The 22904-nt window shown below is 41.5% G+C and overlaps 2 protein-coding genes across 4 annotated transcripts in view; both read left to right on the top strand.

The window, feature by feature from the left end:
* TBC1D15 (TBC1 domain family member 15) overlaps nt 1-2865 on the top strand; it is a 29081-nt gene extending 26216 nt beyond the window's left edge. For all 3 annotated transcript variants that reach the window (XM_053405095.1, XM_053405097.1, XM_053405096.1), the window contains 3 exons: nt 73-189; nt 972-1058; nt 1477-2865. In XM_053405095.1, coding sequence (XP_053261070.1) covers nt 73-189; nt 972-1058; nt 1477-1680 — 408 coding nt within the window. In that variant the 3' untranslated portion in view covers nt 1681-2865. The remainder of the gene's footprint in view (nt 1-72; nt 190-971; nt 1059-1476) is intronic.
* Nucleotides 2866-5612: 2747 nt separating this feature from the next.
* TPH2 (tryptophan hydroxylase 2) overlaps nt 5613-22904 on the top strand; it is a 58938-nt gene continuing 41646 nt past the window's right edge. Inside the window, exons 1-5 of the mRNA XM_053406431.1 lie at nt 5613-5792; nt 13286-13438; nt 15915-16098; nt 16203-16303; nt 19733-19800. Coding sequence (XP_053262406.1) covers nt 5688-5792; nt 13286-13438; nt 15915-16098; nt 16203-16303; nt 19733-19800 — 611 coding nt within the window. The 5' untranslated portion in view covers nt 5613-5687. The remainder of the gene's footprint in view (nt 5793-13285; nt 13439-15914; nt 16099-16202; nt 16304-19732; nt 19801-22904) is intronic.

The following is a 22904-nucleotide window of genomic DNA, read 5'->3' on the forward strand; positions in this document are numbered from 1 at the left end:
CCTTTTAGTACCTTACACTTGTGGTATCATGTTCAAGTTATTGATTCATCAGCAACTTCAATATTCTGCTAGGTAATGTGGACAGACTTGCCTTGTCAGAACTTCCACCTTCTCATCTGTTGCGCTATCCTTGAATCCGAAAAGAAGCAAATTATGGAGAAGCATTATGGCTTCAATGAAATACTGAAGGTATCTGTTGCATGTTACTCTAGATCCAAATTATGTTCTATCCTTTGTTTCCTGTATTTGAATACTATTAGCATTTCATTATGCAATCTTTATGTGAGATGGAACAAATGTTAATTCTCGGCCACATTTCTACTGTGATGAAAGATGCTCAGTGTAGCTTAGTTAGTAGATCTTAGTAATTTATTAACTCATCAGGTTGAGAGAAAGTAATATGAAACAGAGTTTTCATATAGCATATAGACTGGTTGTTTGATTTTCAGAGCTAAGAGGACTTACTGTTTATACTGAGGCTGTTTTAAGTGCTTAATTGGTGAGGTACCCTAGATTAGAGGATTCCAGTAGAAATAGGAAGCTCCAGTTGGACCTAGTAATTTGGCTTCAGGTTATGGTGTGAGGAGAGGCCACACACAGAAACACACAACAACCCACAATTCAAGACAAAACTATCCTAGAATACTGAGGATTGTGCAGGAAGATAGCAGTCCCTTCGAGACTTTTTCTACTCTTCTCAGCATCACTGCATAGAGATGGTGGTTTTGTTGGGTGGTTGCCCCTGAGCCTGGGGAGGTGCAGTGCTGAGGAACTACAAATCCAAGTAGCAGACATAATTTACATATTGCAATCTTAACCAGATGCTAATTATGCGCGTGTATTAATCAAGTTAGCATTTCTTTACTTAAGGTTATGCTAACACTAGGAGCCAAATTTCCGTGGCTCAGAAAGCTGTGCATTTAGCGTGACATCCTTGGTTGCACTTCGTCATTCTTTTTGTTCCGTTTTAGCATATCAATGAACTGTCTATGAAAATGGATGTTGAAGACGTACTTTGCAAAGCAGAAGCCGTTTCTATGCAGATGATAAATTGCAAGGTAAAAGTCAACCATATTTCATGAGCTTTGCATAAACAAATGAGATTTAACCAGGTTAATAATTATTGAAAGAAACCCTTTACGGTGTGTGTCGCCTATGATGCCTTCGAATGAAGGGCGGTATGCAAATTTAAGAAGTAAATAATGATGTCATAAACTGCTGCAATACTCAGAATGGTACTGTGCCCAGAGATAAAGTGAAATCTACCTATACCAATTTTAAAAGATACGGATTTTCTAGTCATCCTAGAACTGCTTATTGAACATCTTTTCCTTCTAGAATTAAGAAAAGGCATATTTTAGCTCAAACTTACATGCATTTAAGGATATGCTTCTTGTGTACTTAGCATGTTAACTTTAAAGAACAGCAGCAACAACTTAAAAGAGCAACCTGTGCCACATTTTTTCTTCTTCATAGGAATTGCCTCAAGCAGTCTGTGAGATCTTGGGATTAGAGAACAGCGCTGCAACAACACCAGATTCAGACACTGGGGAAGATGAAACTGCTGGTGGAATAAGTCACTCTGCACTAGCCTATCCAAATATCTCCAAGCCTGTTGCTGCTGCCAATGGAACAAGTGAAAGTATTGAGCAAGTGACCCCCACTGTGCTGACAGATTGAATCTTGCACAATTATTTGTCTGCATTTTTGAAGAGACACTTTATTATACCTGTTTTGTTTCTTTCAAGCACTTGAGGTGGATATTTAAGTTTTTGTTTTGATTAAGCTTTAAAGATTTGGAAAACAGATCATGTACTGTAATACTCTTACATCAAAGCTTTACAACATCACCTAATTATTTTTGTAGTTTCTTCTACCAAAGTAGCCTTCCCCCAGATAACATTCCTTAATACTTTTGTAGCCAAGTGCATTTTTTTCCTTTTTGGTAAAATGGAAATCAGATGAATGTGAATGGCATGGAAATAAATGCTTCTGTATCACTTTTGCTTTGAGAAGTCTTGAGCATGGATGGTTCTTGGATATCATAAGATTCAAAAGTCTTCTATACTATTTCCTATGTGAAAAGATGCTAACTTCATAAACAGTGCTTTGTAAATGAAAGGATTATGTCCTTTCTCAAATGTTTACAAAAACACTTGTTAAGTATTTGTGGTTGTTGAATGTAGATTTGCAATGGAGATTTACATTTGTGCAGTTCCCCGATCTTGAATTTTGTAATCCAGGGGGTTGGCTGAACAGTACATTTTTACATTTTAACACCTCTACACTTATACATATGTATAAATTAGTTACATATTCAAACTTGTGAGTATTAAAGGATAAATCTATTTTTGACTAAGTAAACTTGGCTTTTCATTCAGGCAATTTTGACCAAATTTTAATACATAACTGTAAACCTGCCTATTTTTGAAAAATCTTTTTTTCTTAAGGCTATATTCAGGTTCTGAATTACTTTTACAATGGCTTTCTCGCTTACTTAACGAATAACGTTTCTTTGCTGAATAGTATAGTAACTGATTTAAAAAAATCGGCTTCAACTGCCTTTATGCTAGACTACTTGATTAAATAAAAGCAGTTAAAAATAAATGCAAAATACTAATTATGTTGGGTGTGTTTCCCTCATGTAGTTCTGCATAAGCTCCCATGGAGGGCACAGATAGAACGGAAGATTCTTATGGCGGATTGTGCCCATTGTCCTTAATAAATGACTTACATATGAGAAAACTCTATGCTTATATGAAACCATTCTTTCCATTTTTATAGTAATGTGGGATCTGACATAGATTCAGTTGTATTTGTTCCTGAGAACCATTGTACATATTATGAAATAAAATGCAAAAATTACTTAATGTTTTTCATTTAAAACAATTAAGAGAATCTTGTGTGGGAAAAAGCCTTCCTAGATTTCAGTGATTTGCACACAGATTTCAAGTATACAGTGAAGAGCTATCTAACTTTCCTCTGGCAGAACACTTTGCAGTTGACAGGTGGCAAAAATGAGGAGAGAGTTGAATCGTCTTGTCCCCTTCAAATCATTGGAATTGTGTATGCAACCAAACACTTCCGTTTGGGTGATTTCAATAGAATTGCATCATGTTTGGCAATGTGGGTTCCTGCTGAAAGTCATCTTTATAAGGCAGCCGCCTAATCTGAGTATTAACTTGAGCGTTCCTGGAGAGGTCACAGCCCTGGTGCAGACAACATCCAAGCCAAACCATGACTGGACTCTAGGAATTCCCCTGTGTTTGCCAAGTCATGTTTTGGCTTCGCCTGGCCTGTGAATTAGGCTAATCAGGGTAGCTGCAGGAGGAGCGGAAGGAAATTATTATGTTAAGGGGTGACAGTTCTCTCCCAGAGGTGAATTCATCAGCATGTGGGGGAGGGATGTGATTTTTTTATTCTTTTTTTTTGCAATTCTTTCCTCTCCTCTACAGCACCCCACAACTCTTCAAAATTAGGTTCAGAGGGTGTGGGGGCTCTGGAACAGATTTAGGGGTGTTCATGTTTCTGTGGGGAATTGCCAGAAATTGCTTCCTAGTGTTTGTGATGGATTGCTTTTCTCAGATGTCTCTTTCTGGGGTGAAAACCAAAATCCCAAATGAGTTAAAAGCAAATGTTGTATATATGGACTTGGTCACTTTAGAAGAGAGTGGTGAGTTGTTGCTGCATGAACATGAAAGAACTGGCGCAACTTTCAGTTACGAGCACATAAATCAGAAGGTGAAATCTCTTCAGTCCTTGGCTTTAATATCACCGGCGTTCTTATCTTTTATCAGTTAATAACTAAAGAGCCCATTCTGCAAATGCCAACAATTCAAGGCCCAGCAGCTGTAGGCTTTCATTTCCTGCTTACAGGAAATAATTTTTGAACCACTTGCCCCTGTTCCCTCATAGAGCTTTGGCATTTGCATTATGTTGTACACAGAGCATAGAATAAAATACCATTTTATGATACTGAGAACTTCACACAATTTAATGGATATCTACATGTGTTACTGCTGGAAATGGGGAGAGCATTACATGGTGTGGCTTCCATGTGTATGCATGTATGTATACATCTTTAGATCTTAGTTGTGATTTTTTTTAAAAAAAGTTTTAAGTTTCAGTAGAACTGGTGTAAGTTACTTTCACAGAAATGTGCTAGACACTAAGTGTGACAGCAGGTTTGGGAGCTTCTAAAGGCATCAGCAAGCATTTTTATGCGCACAGTAGAGTTTATTTTAATTTTATATTATTATTTATTGAAATTTATAGTCTATCCTATTAAAACAGTGTGCAGGATGGTTTTCCTCATTAAAAAAGATCATATTCAACAAGATAAACTTAACAGTCATAAAAGGTAAGACATCTGTTGCCAGTAATGTGAGAGGCAGTTTTGACAATTTCTCCCTCCTGTAACCTTCCACACCTCTCACGTTTTTCTGGGATCCCCAAGGCCTCCAGAGCATCCTTTTAGAGAGCTGCCAGAGGGGTGGGGAATGAGTAAAAATAACCTTTCCTCACCCCCAATCCCTTCCAGACTGTGTTACATTTATGTCAATAATGGAAGGTAATTTTGCATGGTCATGCTTGCATTATAACTGATAACAATTTACATTTCAGGTAGCCTAATCCTAAAGTAGTAAAAGTCTGCCATTGGTCTAATAATGACTGATGGCAAACCTCTATATCCCCCTCCCTTTTTAAAAAATGTCAATTTTCTCATTGACATACTGAAACTATCATTTGTAGCCAGATCATGGCAAATCAAGCTGGAGAGGTGGTGGAGAAGCAGCCTTGTTTGTACAACTTCATCATTAATCTTCACAGATTAATTGAATTGACCAGATCAATTGGTTCCTAAGAGCATTTGGAAGAGCGGAATATAGCTATCGAGAGTGCCACTGTGAAAAGCAGCAGACAAACATAATGCAAATTGATTTCCCCTTTCATTCCTTTTGTAAAATATCAGCAATCTTTACTCTGGGATGGAGTGATCTGGGTGATATGTTGCTTGTTCGTGGCAGCATCAGATATAGGCGCCCCAGCTTGCTTTAAATAGCAAACTCCAGTACCAACGGCAATCTTCGCGGAGCTCTGGCCCAATGGTGGCCAGTGGCTTGAATTTAATTAATTTTATAATGAATGATTTTAGAGTGTTGTTTGTGTTGTACTTTTGTACTGTTTTATTGTTGTTAGCCGCCCTGAGCCCGGCTTCGGCTGGGGAGGGCGGGATATAAATAAAATTTATTATTATTACTATTATTTATCCAAGTTTGTTGCACTGTCCTCCTTCAGTAAAGAAACACATTGCCAACGCTGCAATGAGTTATTAAAAACATTGCAGCTAATGTTCAAAGCTTATCAACTTCTGACAAAAGGAGCATCTGGAAGAAGCAGCCAGCAGCCTGGGATTGCTAGTTAATATCCTGCGTTTGGAAGAGAGCACGGTCAGTGTGTGGAAAAGAATATTTCCCTGCCGCTGTGGGGCTTTAAAGGTGCCAGCTCTAGCGAGGCTCTCCTAATCAGCCTTCCATCAGTTCTTGCCTAGGCGTATAAAAACCTTCACCAGGGGGGAAATCTGAGATTGCTCCTTGTTCAGCACCAGGAACTGGGGACAGCTCTCTGCAGGCAAACCTGAAGCCCGTTTCCCCCTGCTGTGGAGAGAGAAAATTGCACAGGCCACTATGCAGCCAGCAATGATGATGTTCTCCAGTAAATACTGGGCAAGAAGGGGCCTGTCTCTGGATTCCGCTGTGCCCCTGGAACACCCACTACATGGCAACGTAACTGTAAGTATCATGGGCTGCGTCAATCTAGGATGAATAAATCTGATGTTTAAGACAGCTTTGGGATTTCCCAGCAACTTTTTGGAACACATGCAGGATTCTTCTTTAAACAGATTTGCTTGCTCAGGCTACGGCTATGCTGGGTTGGCAGTCAGTTTTCTCCCCCCCCCTGTCCGCCAATCTCATAGCTAGCTCAACCTATTTACACACAAGTAATCAAGAAAGGATTTTATGGGAAACAAGCCTTTGCAGGGAGGAGATGTATCTCACACACATCCTTTGAGGGACTTCAGTTCTGTGCCTAGATACAGAATTTAATCCGCTTTTGTGCTGAAAGCTCACTTGCCTCACCTTGGGATTTGCAATATCTGCTTGGTGATTTTTCAAAATAATTTTTACTTGTGAAGTCTAATTTTTTCTCTTATGACAGCCTAAGGCTATGATCCTAAGCACATGTGCTCAGAAGAAATCACATTTGAATTAATGAGAGTTTCCTCCAAGTAAAGCTGATGGAACTAAGGTGTTAGATTTATTTCTGAAACCAGTAATACCTACAGAAATTCAAAGGGGTGTGTGTGAGAGAGAGCTGTCCTGGTTCAGATGCAGTGATATGTCATGCTTGATAACTGTTGGCCATCACTGGTGATGTCATTTAAAACCAAAGTAAATTTCTGAATGATTTAGAGCTATGTGGACATAGCTTTAATTCTGGAATGAGAAGGGAAACTATTTTCAGCTATTTCCCCTCTTCATGGCAGTCTCTGCACAGCCTTAATCTGCTTGACAGGGTTGGGGCTTCTCTAGCCGAGCAAGACCATTAGGTACAACCCAGTGTCTCTGCCATAGCTCTGCATTCGAAGGGTAATCAATCTTTCCCTGCAATGAACCTTTCTTTGGGATTTCTTTTTTCTAAAAGACTGGTGAATATTTGATGGCGACAGCAAAGCAGTCTCCTGCAACAATGAACATGCCAATAAATGTAGCAAAAATACACAAAATGAAGAACAAGGTGTTAAATGTCTTAATCTAAGTGAATTCTGCACATACATACCTGTTATTAGAAAGCAATTGAATATAAGAAAGTCCTTTCTGTTATCAGGTGTTTTTTGTTTGTTTGTTTTAGGAGATACTCACATTTTGTGATTCAGATCTTGGAAAGGCGTAACTTTTTGATTGTGTCAGTGATTTGTTAGTAGATGTATATCTTTTGTAAATGGTCCTGCAAACATATAATCTAGTTTGACCTTACGTTTGTAGCTTCTGCAGCAGTGATAACCAGTGTCTGGAAACTTCCTAAGTAAATGCTTAGATATGTTTCCTGCCAAAGCAGGAATAATTTATTCCTTTGTCAGTTTTATTTGGTGGCAATATCACTGGGTACACTTAAAGAGAGAGACGTACAGTGGGTCAAATTCCACCATTTCATTCTGTCAGGGATTCTTCAAATGTGATGAATTTCTATCTTCCACACAGAACACTTGTGTGCATGAAATAATGAAAATCATTCTGGTTTAGCTGCATATGCTGCTGGTCCCCCTGAGGAGCCACAATTTGACACAGCATCTCAACATGCCTACATTATGTGCACATGTAGCAGAATAGGAAAATCTCTTACTAGTGAAACTGTATTGTTGTCCTTAAGCCAATTACAGTAGCCACAGGTTCTTTCAGATTCCACTTGAATGGAGATGAAATTACGCAATGCCCGGTCAGGAGTTTATGAACGGATCGTTCTATTTTAGAACATTACCATAACACACGGAGCAGAAAACAGATAATAAAATGATCTATATTTTATGTAGATCATGTGTCATCCCTCTGGGTTAGACAGGGGACAAGTCTTTTTACCACAGCACCAGAAAATGAAGCTAGATCTGGTCTTCAAAGACACCCAACATTGTTTCTGCTGTTTGGTTTTGCAATGGTGGAGAGCAGGGAAAGAAATGCCCGGTGTTCATACTCCCCCCTTTAATGAAGGTTTCTCTCTCTGCTTTTATACCTTCCTGATTCTCTCACCTGATTTCAGTCCTGGCTGGTTCTTTTAGGCTAAACATCAAATCAAATATCTTTAATACGGTCAGTGACCAGGAAGCAATTTATAAAAAATATGACATTAAAAGTAGTATTGTGCTACAAATAACAGTAGAAATATGGCCAATTTACAGAATTGGTGCTTATATTTATGACCAGGTTTCGACTTTTAAGGTTTTAAAAATTCAATTCAGGTGTTGCTACTGTTTATTATCGTTCCTTCGATGTTTACAATTTGAACTCCGTTGTTGACATCATTGCTCGTCTTATTCTTGTTGCAATGTAACAGTACTTTGCCATGGACCTGTTAATTTCGGGCTAAACATCATTTACAGTCGAATATATACAAATGTCAACAGCAATTTCTCCTAGCAGCAGCTTTCACATGTGGCTTTGAGCAAGATGTCCTGGTAGGTTTAGGCATCCTGGTTGCCCCAGACATGACCTTCATCACACCTGTTGCATTTTCTATATGTCACACCACACATAGTCATTGTTTGTGTAGTAGCTAAATCATCTAAGTTGCGGCAAGTTCTCTAATTCCCAAGGTGTTTCCTGTGATGGGGTTCCAAGAGAGTGAGCATTGACCAACTTCACAGCATGTAGAATATCTAACTATATATAGACAGAAAATTTCAACCCCCCAGAGTCCCTCTGATATGGCAGTTTCTGCTTAGATCCATGTTCTCAGATTCTAGGGACTTGTTTCAGTCTGAGGGTTTGGGAAATCTAGCATTGTTACACTGTCATATGTAAAAGCATTTCCCCACACAGTATCTTACAATAAATCGCAACCTGTTTAGGAAGTTTGTCATGGTTGATGTGGCCCTGAGAACCCTTTGATTAAGTGTTTTATCTTGTTTGCTTTCGTTCTTTGATTATACTTGCAATTTTCTAACAATTAGCAATTGTAGAGAGTGGCTTTCAGTGTATTAAGGCTTTTTATCTACTTCACATATTAGTTGTCTCATACATTAATGTGCATTCATTGACTTTAATAGAAACAACCTACTGAGTGCCCTCAAGTTAAATGAAGCTGAGTATCCCTATCATCTTGCACTAAAGAGTGCTAATTCAACATATCCTCTCGTCACAATGTGAGAATAAATACACAGTGGAAAATAAATAGGCACAAAGTAGGGGCGTGTGCTAAGCAAAATATTCAGCTGGAACACAGATTTGGCGCTTTGGAAAATGCCCCTGTCCAAAGCACTTTGGAGACTACCTGATTTGTCTCAGGGTCAAAAGCTGTATCTGTTTCAGGAAAATGAAGCTTTATTCCCATCCCACTTATTATTATGGGGAAAGATATTTAAAAAGTTGTAACTTTTTCCATTTTGGCAGAATTAGCTGAAATCTACAGGCATGTGGCCCTTTCAGAGGGACTAAAGCCTGCTGAGATAGACAAATAGATCCATGGGTATTTGTGTTGGTCATCTTTAAGATTTAATATATTTATATATTAAAGCCCTTTAACTTTTCCATATTGGACAGAATTGGATGAAATTTGCCATAGGACAGGGCAGGAGGAGATCAGAAGGGGATGTATCAAAAACATGGAGTTCATCATGGTATGTGTGACTGTTCTAGGTGAAGTCACACCGCCCACAAAATAACAGGTTTGCATCCTGTATCTGCACCCGCTCTTTGGAAGCCATCATCAGTGCTTTGTATCAACTTTACCTGATATATCAGAAGTGATGCCTCCTGCAAAAACCACAGTTATACAGGCCCTCATAACCTCTTAACTGGTAGTGTAATGTAATAGGTGGGATTGTCCTTAAAAGCAGACCGGAAACTACAGTTTGTCCAGAATGTAGTAACCAGAGTAGTGGAGCATGTTACACTATTGTTGTAAGAGCACCTAGATTAAAGCCTAGTATTTAAAAGCTTTAAAATCTCATATAGTTTAGACCTGGGCTATGTGTGAGGGAACTTTTAGAAGACATCTGAAGGCAGCCCTGTCTAGAGAAGCTTTTAATGTTTAATAGACTATTGTATTTTAATATTCTGTTGAAAGCCGCCCAGAGTGGCTGGGGAAACCCAGCCAGATGGGTGGGGTATAAATAATAAATTATTATTATTTATTATTATAACATCTCCCATATGTGCCTCTTCGCTCCTTGAATGAATCTAGCATCACAATCTTGCAATCTGGTGGGCAGTGGCTGTGCTTTTAATTTGTAGGAACACGGGGGGTGCTGTGGTCTAAACCACTGAGCCTCTTGGGCTTGCCGATCAGAAGGTCAGCGGTTTGAATCTCTGAGACAGGAGTGTGCTCCCGTTGCTCGGTCCCTGCTCCTGCCAACCTAGCAGTTGAAAGCACGCCTGTGCAAATAGATAAATAGGTGCCACTGTGGCAGGAAGGTAAACGGCGTTTCTGTGTGCTCTGGTTTTTGTCACTGTGTCCCGTTGCACTAGAAGTGGTTTAGTCATGCTGGCCACATGACCCAGAAAGCTGTCTGTGGACAAACGCCGGCTCCCTCGGCCTGAAAGTGAGATGAGCGCCACAACCCCATAGTCACCTTTGACTGGACTCAGCCATCCAGGGGTCCTCCCCCCCTTTTGCCTTTAGTTTATGGTACAGTGGTACCTCAGGTTAAGAACTTAATTCATTCCGGATGTCCGTTCTTAACCTGAAACTGTTCTTAACCTGAGGTACCACTTTAGCTAATGGGGCCTCCCGCTGCCACCGCCACACAATTTCTGTTCTCATCCTGAAGCAAAGTTCTTAACCCGAGGTACTGTTTCTGGGTTAGCGGAGTCTGTAACCTGAAGCATCTGTAACCCGAGGTACCACTATATAGTGACTAGTAGCTATGTTATGCATTAAAAAGAGCAGCAAGCTCTTGTTGTGAGTGGCAATTCCATCAAAGGTGAGGCTGAATTCTCTTGATCTGCTAAGTAGTGTTCCCCTCATTTCTAAAATTTCCTTCCAACAAATCTTTGACTGCGTGGAATATTTCAGCCATGTAGGCATGCCATTAAGCTCTGTTAGGCAGGCTTTGAATAATTGTATCACCACGAATTTCACCATTTCAGTCTTTCTTGTGTCCCTCTGACTAATTAAGCAAGGTCCTGACCTGCCCCACCATAGCTTCCATATTTAACCTGAAGAGTTCCTTCTAGCTTCCAGCTATAGGCTGCTAACTCTGAAAACACATTTAGCAAGTCATCCATATGATTAAACAATCACTTCATTAAACGTTTAGCGTTAATTGTGTTTTAATCAAAGCAGGTCCCTCAGGAAGAGTACTCAGTGCTGAGGACTTGACTGTCAACAATTCTGCATTATTTTGACATCACTGAGGAAATGATCCCCCCCCCCTCAAACAGCTATATGATTCTATGTGGAATCTCATTTTCAAGCAAAACTGTTCTTCATATATCTTCCAAGCGTTACTTTTAAGGAAACATGTCCCAATCAAACAAGGGAAATCTGTGAATAGGTTCAGGTTCCTTTGCTGGGTTAGGTCCTGCACAGAAAAAGGGATGCTTCAAAATCCACACAAAGATTATTAAACGGTTGGCAAAGAGAAGCACCCGACAGAAGTAAGCACAATAACATTAAGAAAGAGTCTGCAAGATTAGGCAAATGGCCCAACTAGTCCAGTATCTTGTCCTCGCAGTGGCCAACCAAATGTCTATGAGAAACCCGAAAACAGGACCTGAGCACAATAGCATTCTCCCCATTTGTGAGCATAAGGTTGTCAATGGCTACTAACTCTGATGATTATGTTCTGTCTCCACTATCTGGGTATCAGGAATGAGCCAGCTCCAAGTGAAGGTTTTCAGCCAAATGCAGAAAGCAGCCAGGAACAGGGAGGCTTTGATGTTAGTCAGATAAGGGAGAGCTGGCAGCTGCAGAATTTGGTTCTTCCTGACCTTGACGGGCTGATAAGACAGTAGCTGACAGCAGGCTAGAACACAGCCAAAGCTCGCCGGAAGCTCAAATAGACAAGGAGACTGTCGGAAAAGGAAGAGGTTGGCACTAATCCAATCTCTCTGAGGAGTCGGTGAATAGGAGGGCTTCTAGACAGGAAGCAAAACAAAAGACACAAGGGGCGTTGGTTCAATATATTCTGTAGATACAGGAAGGAATCTTCAGAAGGGTCATCTTGAGTAATGGTGCTGGAGGCTTTGTTAGAGCCGTCTGGAGCTATCTGTTTGTTTTTGCAATAAATTCTCCTTTTTAATTATCTACACTTACTGTGTTATCAAGCTGGGAACCTGGACTCCTGACACCGAGGCAGTATGCTTCTGAATGCCGGTTGCTGGGAGGGGAGAATGTTGTTCAGCTCAGGTCCAGGCCTGCTTGCGGGGCTTCCCAAAGGCTTCTGGCTGGCCATCATGAAAACAGAATGCTGGACTAAATGGGCCACTGGTCTGATCCAGCAAGCTCTTCTTATGTTTGTATTTGATTCCAGAAACTTGTATTCATAGACACACAGTGGAGGTAGGACAATGTGGTAGGACATTATAGCCTTAGGCTCCATAAGGCTACATTTCTATTGAATCTCTGCAAGGACGGCGAAAGATATATTGAGTATCTATGGAATAATTTGGTATTGTTTAACCCTTTTCACCTGCCATCTCCTCTTCACTTAGGATCATTAGAATTTAAATAAAAACAAAACTATCATAAATATGCAAGGCAGGATTGTTCCAGAGGGATACTTCTAAGATGAAGGCAAAACGCAGATAGCAGGCATCTCTCAGGGTTCACCATCCACTGCAAAAGGCCACCTTGCCTCACAAATCTCGTTAGACCATTTACCGATTTTCCATGCTCTAAAGAGGAAGATCTTTCCAAACTCCAAAGCCATTACTAAAGCACAACTATTTTTTGTATTTAAAAAATCATAGCTAGTCTTTCATTTGGCTTATCCAAAATGTCGCCACTTTCCTTTTTGACAAAAAGGGCTGTAAAGTAACCTCTAACCTTCACCCAAAGCCCCCCCAAACCCCCCCCCCAGATGTGGAAATGCTTCAATGGGAGAACAAGATATAAAAGTGCAATTTTCATTTCCATCCAATAATAGGTAATCAAGCAAAGGTGCAATCATGAAATTTTGTGATGTTCTATGTGTGACTCACATTTGAGTTTATAATGCAGAACTCAAGAACCATAGTTGTTCTGCAAAGCTTGTGAAGTTTGATTTCTCATTGGCAGAAGATCTAAGCCGGAGTTTTATTAAAGAATTATAATAACCAAAGTTGTAGCAGTAGGATAACATGCTCCATGATGCTATTTCATTGATCTTTTCTGAAAGAGTAATCATTCATGTCTGCTTGTAACCTGCAATTCTTCTCCTGAGCACACCTTTCAAAAGGGAAAAGAACCTCTCTTGTAGGAGATATCTAAATACTAAAATCAAGCAAGAACAGTCTGCTTGAAAGGAAAGCTTAACATTTTCTGAGGAGTGCACAGAAACCCTTCTATTTTGCAATGTGTTTTCTTTCAGCTAAACAGAACCAGTTCTGGTAAAAATGATGATAAAAAGGACAATAAAGGTGCAAGCAAGAATGAATCAACATCAGAAGGAGGAAAGACCGCTGTGGTGTTTTCTTTGAAAAATGAAGTTGGTGGCTTGGTGAAAGCTCTCAGACTTTTCCAGGTAAAAAAACAAAACCATCTTTTTAAAACAGGTGATTGGAAAAATCTATTGTGTGGCTCTATTATGTGTTTACTTCAGGCCCGGCCTTCCCATGAGGCAAGGTGAGGCAACCGCCTCGGGTGGCAGGATCCACAGTGGTAGGAGACCCAGCCTCCAAGGAATGCATTTTTGTGCTGCCGCTGTGGTGGCATTGATGGCTGTGGCACACTCCTTGGAGGCCGAGTGCGCTGCCTTTATGGCAAGCCCCCTCACGCCTATAGGATGTGCTGTTGGTGTCTTCCCTATCCCCTAGTTCCCGGTATACAGCTTCACTCCCCCCTTCTTCCCTGGTGCCCCCTGCTATTTTGTGGCTTGCCTAGCATGCCAAAATATATTGGACTGGCCCTGGTTTATTTAAATCCCAAGACACTTTGTGTATTGATAGCTGTTAATTTGAAGCTTGAGCCAGACAAGAGGAAGAAACTGAAAGATCATAGTCTCAGCTTGAGGGTCTTCCTGGACCCAGTGCTACCCTGGGGCCAGTAGCTAAATATGTCGTTTGCTGACTTCACCTAGTGCACTGGCTGCAGCCTTTCTTAGAGAAACACAGACCTGGTTCCAGCCCTTTCATGCCGTAGTTATATCCCAATTAGACTACTATATGCGAAGATACCTCTGGAGTTTCCAGACTGTCTCCAATTGGTACAAAATGCAGCTGCTGAAATTTTATAGGGCCTATTGATTGGATCACACCCCTCCCTCCACTGGCTACCAATTTGTTGCTGGTCTGAAAGCTCTAAAGTCAGGGGTCAGCAAACTTTTTCAGCAGGGGACTGGTCCACTGTCCCTCAGACCTTGTGGGGGGCCAGACTATATTTTTTTTTGGGGGGGAATGAACAAATTCCTCTGTCCCACAAATAACCCAGAGCATTTTAAATAAAAGGACACATTCTACTCATATAAAAAACACGCTGATTCCTGGACCGTCCGTGGGTCGGATTTAGAAGGTGATTGGGCCAGATCTGGCCCTTGGGCTTTAGTTTGCCTACCAATACTCTAAACAGCCTGAGAACAGAATACTTTAAGAACTGCCCCCTTCCACAGGAATCTACTGGATTGTGAGGTTGACATTTGAGGCCTAGCTCTTTCCCTCTGATATTTGGTCAGCAGGTACAAAGGTGGGCAGGCTCTGTAGATTATCTCAGGTGTCAATATCCTCCTGGTGTCAATACACCTAGCTCCATCACTGCCCTGAACCCCCAGCCTATCTGGCAGCAGGTCAGTATGTCAAGTCCAAAGACGGGGGGTCAAGCCACATGAGCAAAGTCCAAAGGTCAGGAAACACAGTCCAGGGTCAATCCAAGTAGCCAAGTCTGAAGTCCAGCAGTCAGGATACAGTCCAGAGTCAAACCCAGGCACAGTCCCAAGCCAAAGTCCATTAACATGGGCAGTAGAGCAGACACAGCACCTTAGCTCTGCTGCCCTTTCATACTTTGCATGCTGATTGCAGCACCTGTGCTTGATGAGACATGTTTCCCTCACCTGTTCCAAGCCTACTCCAGCTGAGGAACCACACACCTACTCCCAGAGCTAGCAAGCTCCACCTGGCCAGCTAGGGAGCTGGGCTGTGGGCTCTTGCCTGGCTCAGCCTTCAATAGCACCCCTCTTGCTACTCCCTATGCCTCAGAACCCACCTTGTTTGTGGGGTATGGCGTCCTCTGCCTCTGGTGATGGGTCCTGCTGCTCTGGTTCCTGTGCACTGAACTGCATTCCTTCACCATCCTCCATCAGCCTGTGAGTACCTCCTTCGCCACCCCCTGCTTGCCGTGGTGTGTCCCAGTCCTGACTACACGCCATGATGGGATCCTCTTCCTCCTCCCCATTGCCCTGCCAGTTCATGACAACCATTAGTAACTTTTTCACATGGCACTTGAAGTGAATATGTGAAAAAGCAACTACTTTGTTGCAGAACAGAATATTGTTTCCATGCTCTTGATGTGGCTGTTTCTTTGTAATATGTTTATGAATGCTATTTGGAATGTTATCTTGATTATTGCTGATAGCAAAGTGGGGTAACATTGTTCAGTTAGACTAAAGTAGATTGCAATAAATACTTTTCTTGTATCTTCACACTATTTCATTTCTTGTCCATTAATTTAACTTGTCTATAAATTGGGCATTGAGTAGTATAATTTTTTTTTACAGTGAACACCTGTTTTATAAGAAATGGCCATGGTAAATCACCTTTAATTATCCTACAATAGTTACAGTTTTCGGATATCTAATAAAATGGAGCAATTAATACAAGCATAATTTTACAGCACACTTATTGAACTAAAAATAACAAATAAGTAATTTAATACAGATGAAGGATTTTCTTAACTCAAATGCCTTTATATGCACATTAAACTACATCCTGTTCAGAACAACCATTAAACCACTTCTCTTCTAAATGAATTCAGTGAGTCAATGAACCAATCTTTCGTTCTGTCTACAGGAGAAGCATGTGAGTATGGTTCATATTGAATCAAGAAAATCCAAGAGAAGGAGTTCAGAGGTAGAAATTTTTGTGGACTGTGACTGTAGCAAGAAAGAATTCAATGAGCTCATTCAGTTGTTAAAGTATGAAACGAACATTGTAACTCTGAATCCACCGGAAAACATCTGGACCGATGAGGAAGGCAAGGCTATTGTTTTCTCTTTCAAAATTTATCTTGAAATTAGCAAAGCTTTGTGAAGAAGCAGTGAGAATCTGATGCCTCCAATCACTCTGTATTTCCTCCAGAGCTTGACTGTGTTCCTTGGTTCCCCAGGAAGATTGCTGAATTAGACAAATGTTCCCAAAGAGTTCTAATGTACGGCTCTGAACTGGATGCAGATCACCCTGTAAGTGTTCAGTAAATGCAGCCAAGGTTGGTCAAGTAAACATTTGTGACAATTTGATGATAAAGAACTGAACTTTCTTCTTCTTCAAGTAATTAGAACTATTGCTATAATTAACAAATTATTATTAAATATTATTATTCAAAAGAACTTAAGTAGCTTAATTTATATCCTCTCTTTCCACCAAATGGCACCCAAGGCAGTTCCATAACTATCATTGGAAGAAAATACAAAATAACAATGGAATAAAACATTACAGAGTTGTTATACAGTGCATTATGCAGCCCATGTTGTTTTTTACTTACTCCTGTTGTAGAAATGATAAATTGCTTAGGATGAGATACAATGTCTTGTTGGCAAAGCCAAGCCATGAGATGTACAATATAATAGGCAGTGGTATTTTCCTAGAACTGGATGCATTTTTTTATTAAGTATGCTTGATCCCTTCAGCTCATTTCATAACCATGACGCTAATTCCAGTAACATTCACTGAATGCAAAAGGGCGGTGGGTTTCTTTAGAAATCTTTTGTGACAACGTATGATACGGAAGATATTTCAGGAGTTTCCTTGAACCTGCCCCTTTGCAATGACAGTTTGTTGCATGGGCCAATGTTGTAGAATTTGTTGTAGGCTATCTAATTCAATTCTCTGCTTGATACTGGAAATCCAGAGCTGTCAAGCTTCTGCTTGGAGTTCTCCAGCAATAAGAAGTCTACCAGCATCCTAGAAAAATGGTACTGTTGTTGAACTGCTTTTAGAAGGAACATAGGGAATGATCTTTTACTGCAGGGATGGAGAAGCTATCACCTTCCAGATGCTATTGGACTGAAACTCCAATCAGCCTCCCATCAGCATGGCCAATAGCCAGGGATAATGGGAGCTGCATTCCAGCAACATCTGGAGAACTACATGTTCCTCATCTATGGTCTATGCCAACTGACAGTGGCTCTCTAGAGAGGGATTTAGACTGGAGTCATTCCCAAACCTACCTGGAGATGCCAGAAATTGACCCTGGGCATTTGCTCTACCGTTCTTTCCCTGTTCATATTCGTACAAAGTTGCTTCTAATGTTCAGCTGAAATCCACCATCCTCTACCTCAAGTTCCTTAGATCTAGCAGGAAACAAGCCATTGCCCTTTTCTGCTTTCTGAGGACTGATTCACCACTCTGATTTGTCCTGCCACCTGACGCACTTCACTATGACAGACTGATCCCAAAAATATTCAGCTAATGCATTTCAGATTAAGGTGCAAATCCACTCAGGTTGTTTTCATGGTCTACAACTTCTGCTTAAAAGAGATGCTTTAGAAGACTTGGGATAGATCTCTTCTGCCTGCTCCCCACCCCTGCCAGCTATTATACTGTATTTTCAGTATGACAGAGCTACACAAGGTATCGCAAAATAAATAAATAAAAATGACAAACTATCCCATTGCTCCCCCCCTTTTTTACCTTTTAGATTACTTTCCCCCCTTTTTAAATGGTGCATATAAGTGTTGCTCTCCAAAATCACCCGAGTACTTAAAGTCATGCCCACTGCTATTTCACTTAAAGAATATAGATATTAAATGAGCATTCCTAGCGGTGTGGGAGGGGAAAGAAGAAGGTAATTGAAAAGCTGCTCACACTCTGGGAGATAATTATGAGGTAGAAATCATAGCATCCTTTAGGCTCAGCAGGAATGCAGCCTCCATGCAGGTTCCTTGTGTTTCATCCCTGTTTTTAATACGGCAGCACTGTTCCAGCTCATATTTCACACACACTGCAAGGCCCACGTACTGCCAAAAGCCACGACTCCAAAGCTGGGGGAAATTAACCTCTTGCCTTGCCTTTTTTCTCTCTCTCTTCAGGAAGGGAAGTCTGCTCCACTTAACTGTGGGGAGGAGTTGCGGTGGGCCACATGGCCACCCACTCTCCTCTGGGGGCGGGGGACAAAGTCCCACTTTGCTCGGAGGATCCTGGCCTTGTCATCAACCAGCCAGCCAATCCCCTGGCTGGGGATGTGTGGCCGGGACCCATTTAAGCAGAGACACGAGCCGGGGCGCCCTTTCTGCTCTCAGCTGGCAAGGCTATCTGCCGGACTTCAATCATCACATCATAGGGTGCACAGAAGTGGCACAGAAGGTGCACATGCTGGGTGGCCGGGTGATTGTGCACCCCACCATTGTTTACAGCAAGATGGCCCTATTTTGAGATGATGGTGTACACCTTTCCGATTGGGGAAATGATATCTGGTTGGCTGATATTGCAGAGGGCGTGAAGGATTGGTTGCAGGTTTGAGGGTATTTGGCGGTGAGCCTTTGGGCTCTTGTGGCGGTTAGGCATTGGGTGACCTTATGATGGGGAGGGGAGGTGTGGACATCACCTGTCCCCCCAAGCTTAAGGGTATTCTGTTAAAGGAATCTTGTCCGAAGCCGGTGTGGATCTTGTCCGAAGCCAGGGGCGGGGCTAGGGCCACGCCACGACCCCTGTGGGAACCCTGGGGGAGCTCAAGTTGGTTTGCATCAATGGGGCTCCCCCTTCCGGTGGTTTACCCTTACCGGACTCCCTGCGCAATGGGCAGGAGTCAGATATAGTCAGGTCTGTGCTACATGGGTATATGGAATGTTACATTGTATGTGTGCTGCTTGTGCACTGACTATGAACAATACACTCATAAGGCTCTCTGTCTTGCGCTCTCTCTCTCTCTCTCTCTCTCTCTCTCTCTCACACACACACACACACACACAGAGAGAGAGCAAAGTACTAATAAAGGCAGACATATAATTCATACCTATCCTGCTGTTGACTAGGAAATACAGTATAGTGCTGCATTTTGATGTGTTCCCCGCTCCAAACCAGCTTTGATCTGAAATAAGAAAAAGAACAATATAACTGCATTTTAAGCTGGTGATGTGTGCATAGTCTTAGTCAAGTTTTGTTGTAGTAAAGGGCTTCTTCTTGTACATCTTGTTATGAGTTTGTGGATGCAAGACACCAATAATTCCTGCATTTACTAAGTGTTAGAAGTTAATCAGGGCTTGGAGTATCAAGATGGGCTGCCAGACACTGAATTTAGTAGCGTCAAAATACAGGCCAAACCAGTTTTTTCCATGCTCAGGAAATCACCTGGATGAAGAGCCATCATGGAGAGCAAAAGAAAGGTGATTAACAAAGCAAGTTTTATATATGGGTACATAAACCATATATCATAAAGACACCACAGTCTCTGCTGTGCCTCATTTCCAAAGGAAACGTGAACCCCTGGAATCTCTTGCCACTTAGAGATTGGAGTGGCATGTAATAATATCATTATGTTTGCTAACTGTTCCACAGATGGCATGAATTACAATATTAATAAGCGTTACTTTAGAAACCACTTTGATTATTGATTTTTTTCTTCTGTTGTTAATTCACTTTGGTACGCATTCATTTTCTTTTATCTGCTTTAGGGATTTAAGGACAATGTGTATCGGCAGAGAAGGAAATATTTTGTCGACGTTGCCATGAATTATAAATAGTGAGTACAGAACTTTGTTTGTTGTTGTGGAATTGCTACTGATTCAGAAAAAAAAGGACACCATCTGCTTGGGTGATAAACAAGCAGCAGCCATGAGGAGTGGCCCATTTACACAACTGAATTGGTAGGGTGAGCATCTAAACTGGGCTTATTTGGAGTTGAGCTGTGGAACGTAGGAAATTGACTTCTACCAAATCAAGCCATTGTCCACTTGAATGCAAAGGCTGAGCTCTACCACTGAACCACAGCCTTCTCCTTGACACTTCTGGTCATCACTTTATTTATTGATTTGTTCATCTCAGAAATGGAGAACCTCTCTGTCTGGCTCTCTCTACTTGCTATACTCCTCCTAAGCCACACTCCTGCTTTGAAACTTCCTTGAGAATTTTCGCCTAACTGGCATGTGTCCTTGAACTCTCATAATGCTTCTTGCTTGCCTGGTTGAGAGAGGTGTGTGAGGGCCAGGGGAAGGGGAAGAACAGTGACCTCCCTGCTCACTCCCCCTTCATGCAGTGTGTGTGTTAACTCACATAATGGGCTATGTAAAGGTCAAGTTAACAGAAAGTTAACACCGGGAATTAAATGACTGGCAGTTTGTTTGTTTGTTTGTTTGTTTGTTTCATAAGATAAGAAGATGTTAAGGATCCTAGTGTAAACAAGGGGATACCAAAAGTTGTAAAACAAGCAAAATACTTTATGGTATGACTAAGAAGTTAAAAACTAGTATGCAGCTTGCTTTCTCAAAAAATCAATTTAAATCTTGTAACCTGACAGCACCAATTAAAAAACGCAGGTGTAGAAACAGCGCAAGAGCACCTTGCAATGCAACTGTAGATGAGCATTTGGAGAGAGTGATTTGGAGAGAGTGATGATGGGAACAATATGCATAAGCTTCTTGTTGGAGCCAATGAGATTAAGTCCTTAACTGGATAAAATATTTACTGCATAGTTGACTTTCTTTTGGAAATGTACAAAATTGCTTGATAAATACACAAGAAAGCTTTCTGAACGGTGGGTTCACAGGGCAACTTTTCAAAGAGAGAGCAAATGCACAGCACCTGGAAATCATACTTTAGAACAGGACAGCCTTTGTCCCCCCCCGCCCCCCAGGATTAAACTAATGTAAAAAAATGCATCAAACATAAGGGTAGCTGTCATGAAAAACCCACCCTGAATGTGGGAAAGTACTGAGTGAGCAGGCCTTATTCGCTGAAATTTTCAGAGGCTTCTATTCCTAAAATGCTCCTGTTCTCAAACAAGATGTCATTCTTTAAATGGTCACTCTCATTGTCAGCCATGTCACAAATTAAAAGGACAATCAAAAGAAATAAATTCAGAGGGCTAGGAGGGTGAAACACAGCTGGGAGGCCATCATTTGCCCCACCCTCACTGTGGGGCTCTTAGAAGAGCTGCTATCATGCCTTGTCACCTCTGCTGCTAGCTCAGCACACCAATCACATTAAATGGATTATGGCATGGGTAGGCAAACTAAGGCCTGGGGGCCGGATCCGGCCCAATCGCCTTCTAAATCTGGCCCACGGACAGTCCAGGAATCAGCGTGTTTTTACATGAGTAGAATGTGTCCTTTTATTTAAAATGCATCTCTGGGTTATTTGTGGGGCATAGGAATTCATTCACCCCCCTTCAAAATATAGTCTGCCCCCCCCAAGGTGTGAGGGACAGTGGACCGGCCCCCTGCTGAAAAAGTTTGCTGACCCCTGGATGGCTTCCACCACCACATGAAAGGTCATGTATTTCCCTTACCAAGAGCAAGCCTGCTCCTCTCTCCTTCTCTCCCATCCCAACTTTCTCTTTGAGTCAGGCTAACTCAGTTCACAGAAGTGTGTGTGTGTGTGTGTGTGAGGTTTCCACACAAGGATTTTTTCCCAGCCAGAACTCACCAGAACTGAGTTCCAGCACCTCTCAGGTGGTTGCCATTGCCATTATAAAAGAACAAGGGAGGTGTTCATGGTGAGTTCCAGCATTTCTTGTTCTAGAAAAAGAGCATTGGTTCCACATTTTGGATTATATCTTGGCTTCCATTTTAGCTCCTATCTGCTCTAGAACCTAACCAAAATCCTAAAGAGCTCCAGCTAGAGCAAATTTACCATAGGATGGCACCTTTACATGAGTGGCTTACCCTGTAACGAATAAAACCACCTCCAAACGCTACACTTGCATTTTTATTTTTTTTAAAAAAGTATTTGCAGATCAAGCCTACATTTTGAATTCATTATGATCCCCAGGAGTTAGTAAATTTTCAGCGCTACCTACAAATACCTGCTGCTTTTTGCAATTTTCTTGTCACGCGAGCTTCCAAGTCAAGCTAATTCCAATCACATTCTCATTTTACTCATAATGGGCCAAACTCTTCACATTCCCGAGAAGGCACATGCTAATTTGATGTACTTTTCTGTTTCATGCTTTCTTTTTTTAAAGTTCTCATTTCCCCCTCCCTCCCCTGTTTGTGGTTTCTGCCTACTTCTTTGAGTTCTCTAAGCGCACAAGGAGGGAGTGGGGGGGAGAGATGAAAACATTTATTTCCCCCTCAGCAAACAGTAAAACTTGGCAGGAAAAGAGCATGCTTAAAAGCCCATAAAAAGACACACACACACACACACACACACACACACACACTTCAGAGTAAGGAGAGGGAGGGCATTTGTGTCTTGTGAGCAGAGGCAGCAATTTCTCTCTCTGGATAGATCACTGCTGTTCTATTAACATTTTATATGGATATGGATCTCCTAAATGTTCCTTTTTGCAAGTACCTTTTGCATATCTCTGTTCAGCTTCGGCTGTACTTGACTAGTTTCAAACCAGCCAGAACCATTCCCCTCCCCCCCTTTCTACCCTGCTGTGCTGGTGTAAGAAAATGGGGAAATGTTTAAATGTGTATGCAATTCAGCTTAATTAATGCATGCAAATGAGCCATGACTCCCCCAGCTTCTGAGTAGGGGATGCCTACGGTTGGCAGCTATTGTTATTTACCCAGACTGTATTTCTGAGGTTGCTTTGGCCCTGAAATTCTGTTTGCTCCATAAGATGCAATCAGCATCAGCAATCAGCATCAGTGACTGGTCATTTCTAGAGTACAGTAAGCC

The sequence above is a fragment of the Podarcis raffonei genome, chromosome 10 (genome assembly GCF_027172205.1).
Source record: "Podarcis raffonei isolate rPodRaf1 chromosome 10, rPodRaf1.pri, whole genome shotgun sequence".
NCBI classification, from domain to species: Eukaryota; Metazoa; Chordata; class Lepidosauria; order Squamata; family Lacertidae; genus Podarcis; species Podarcis raffonei.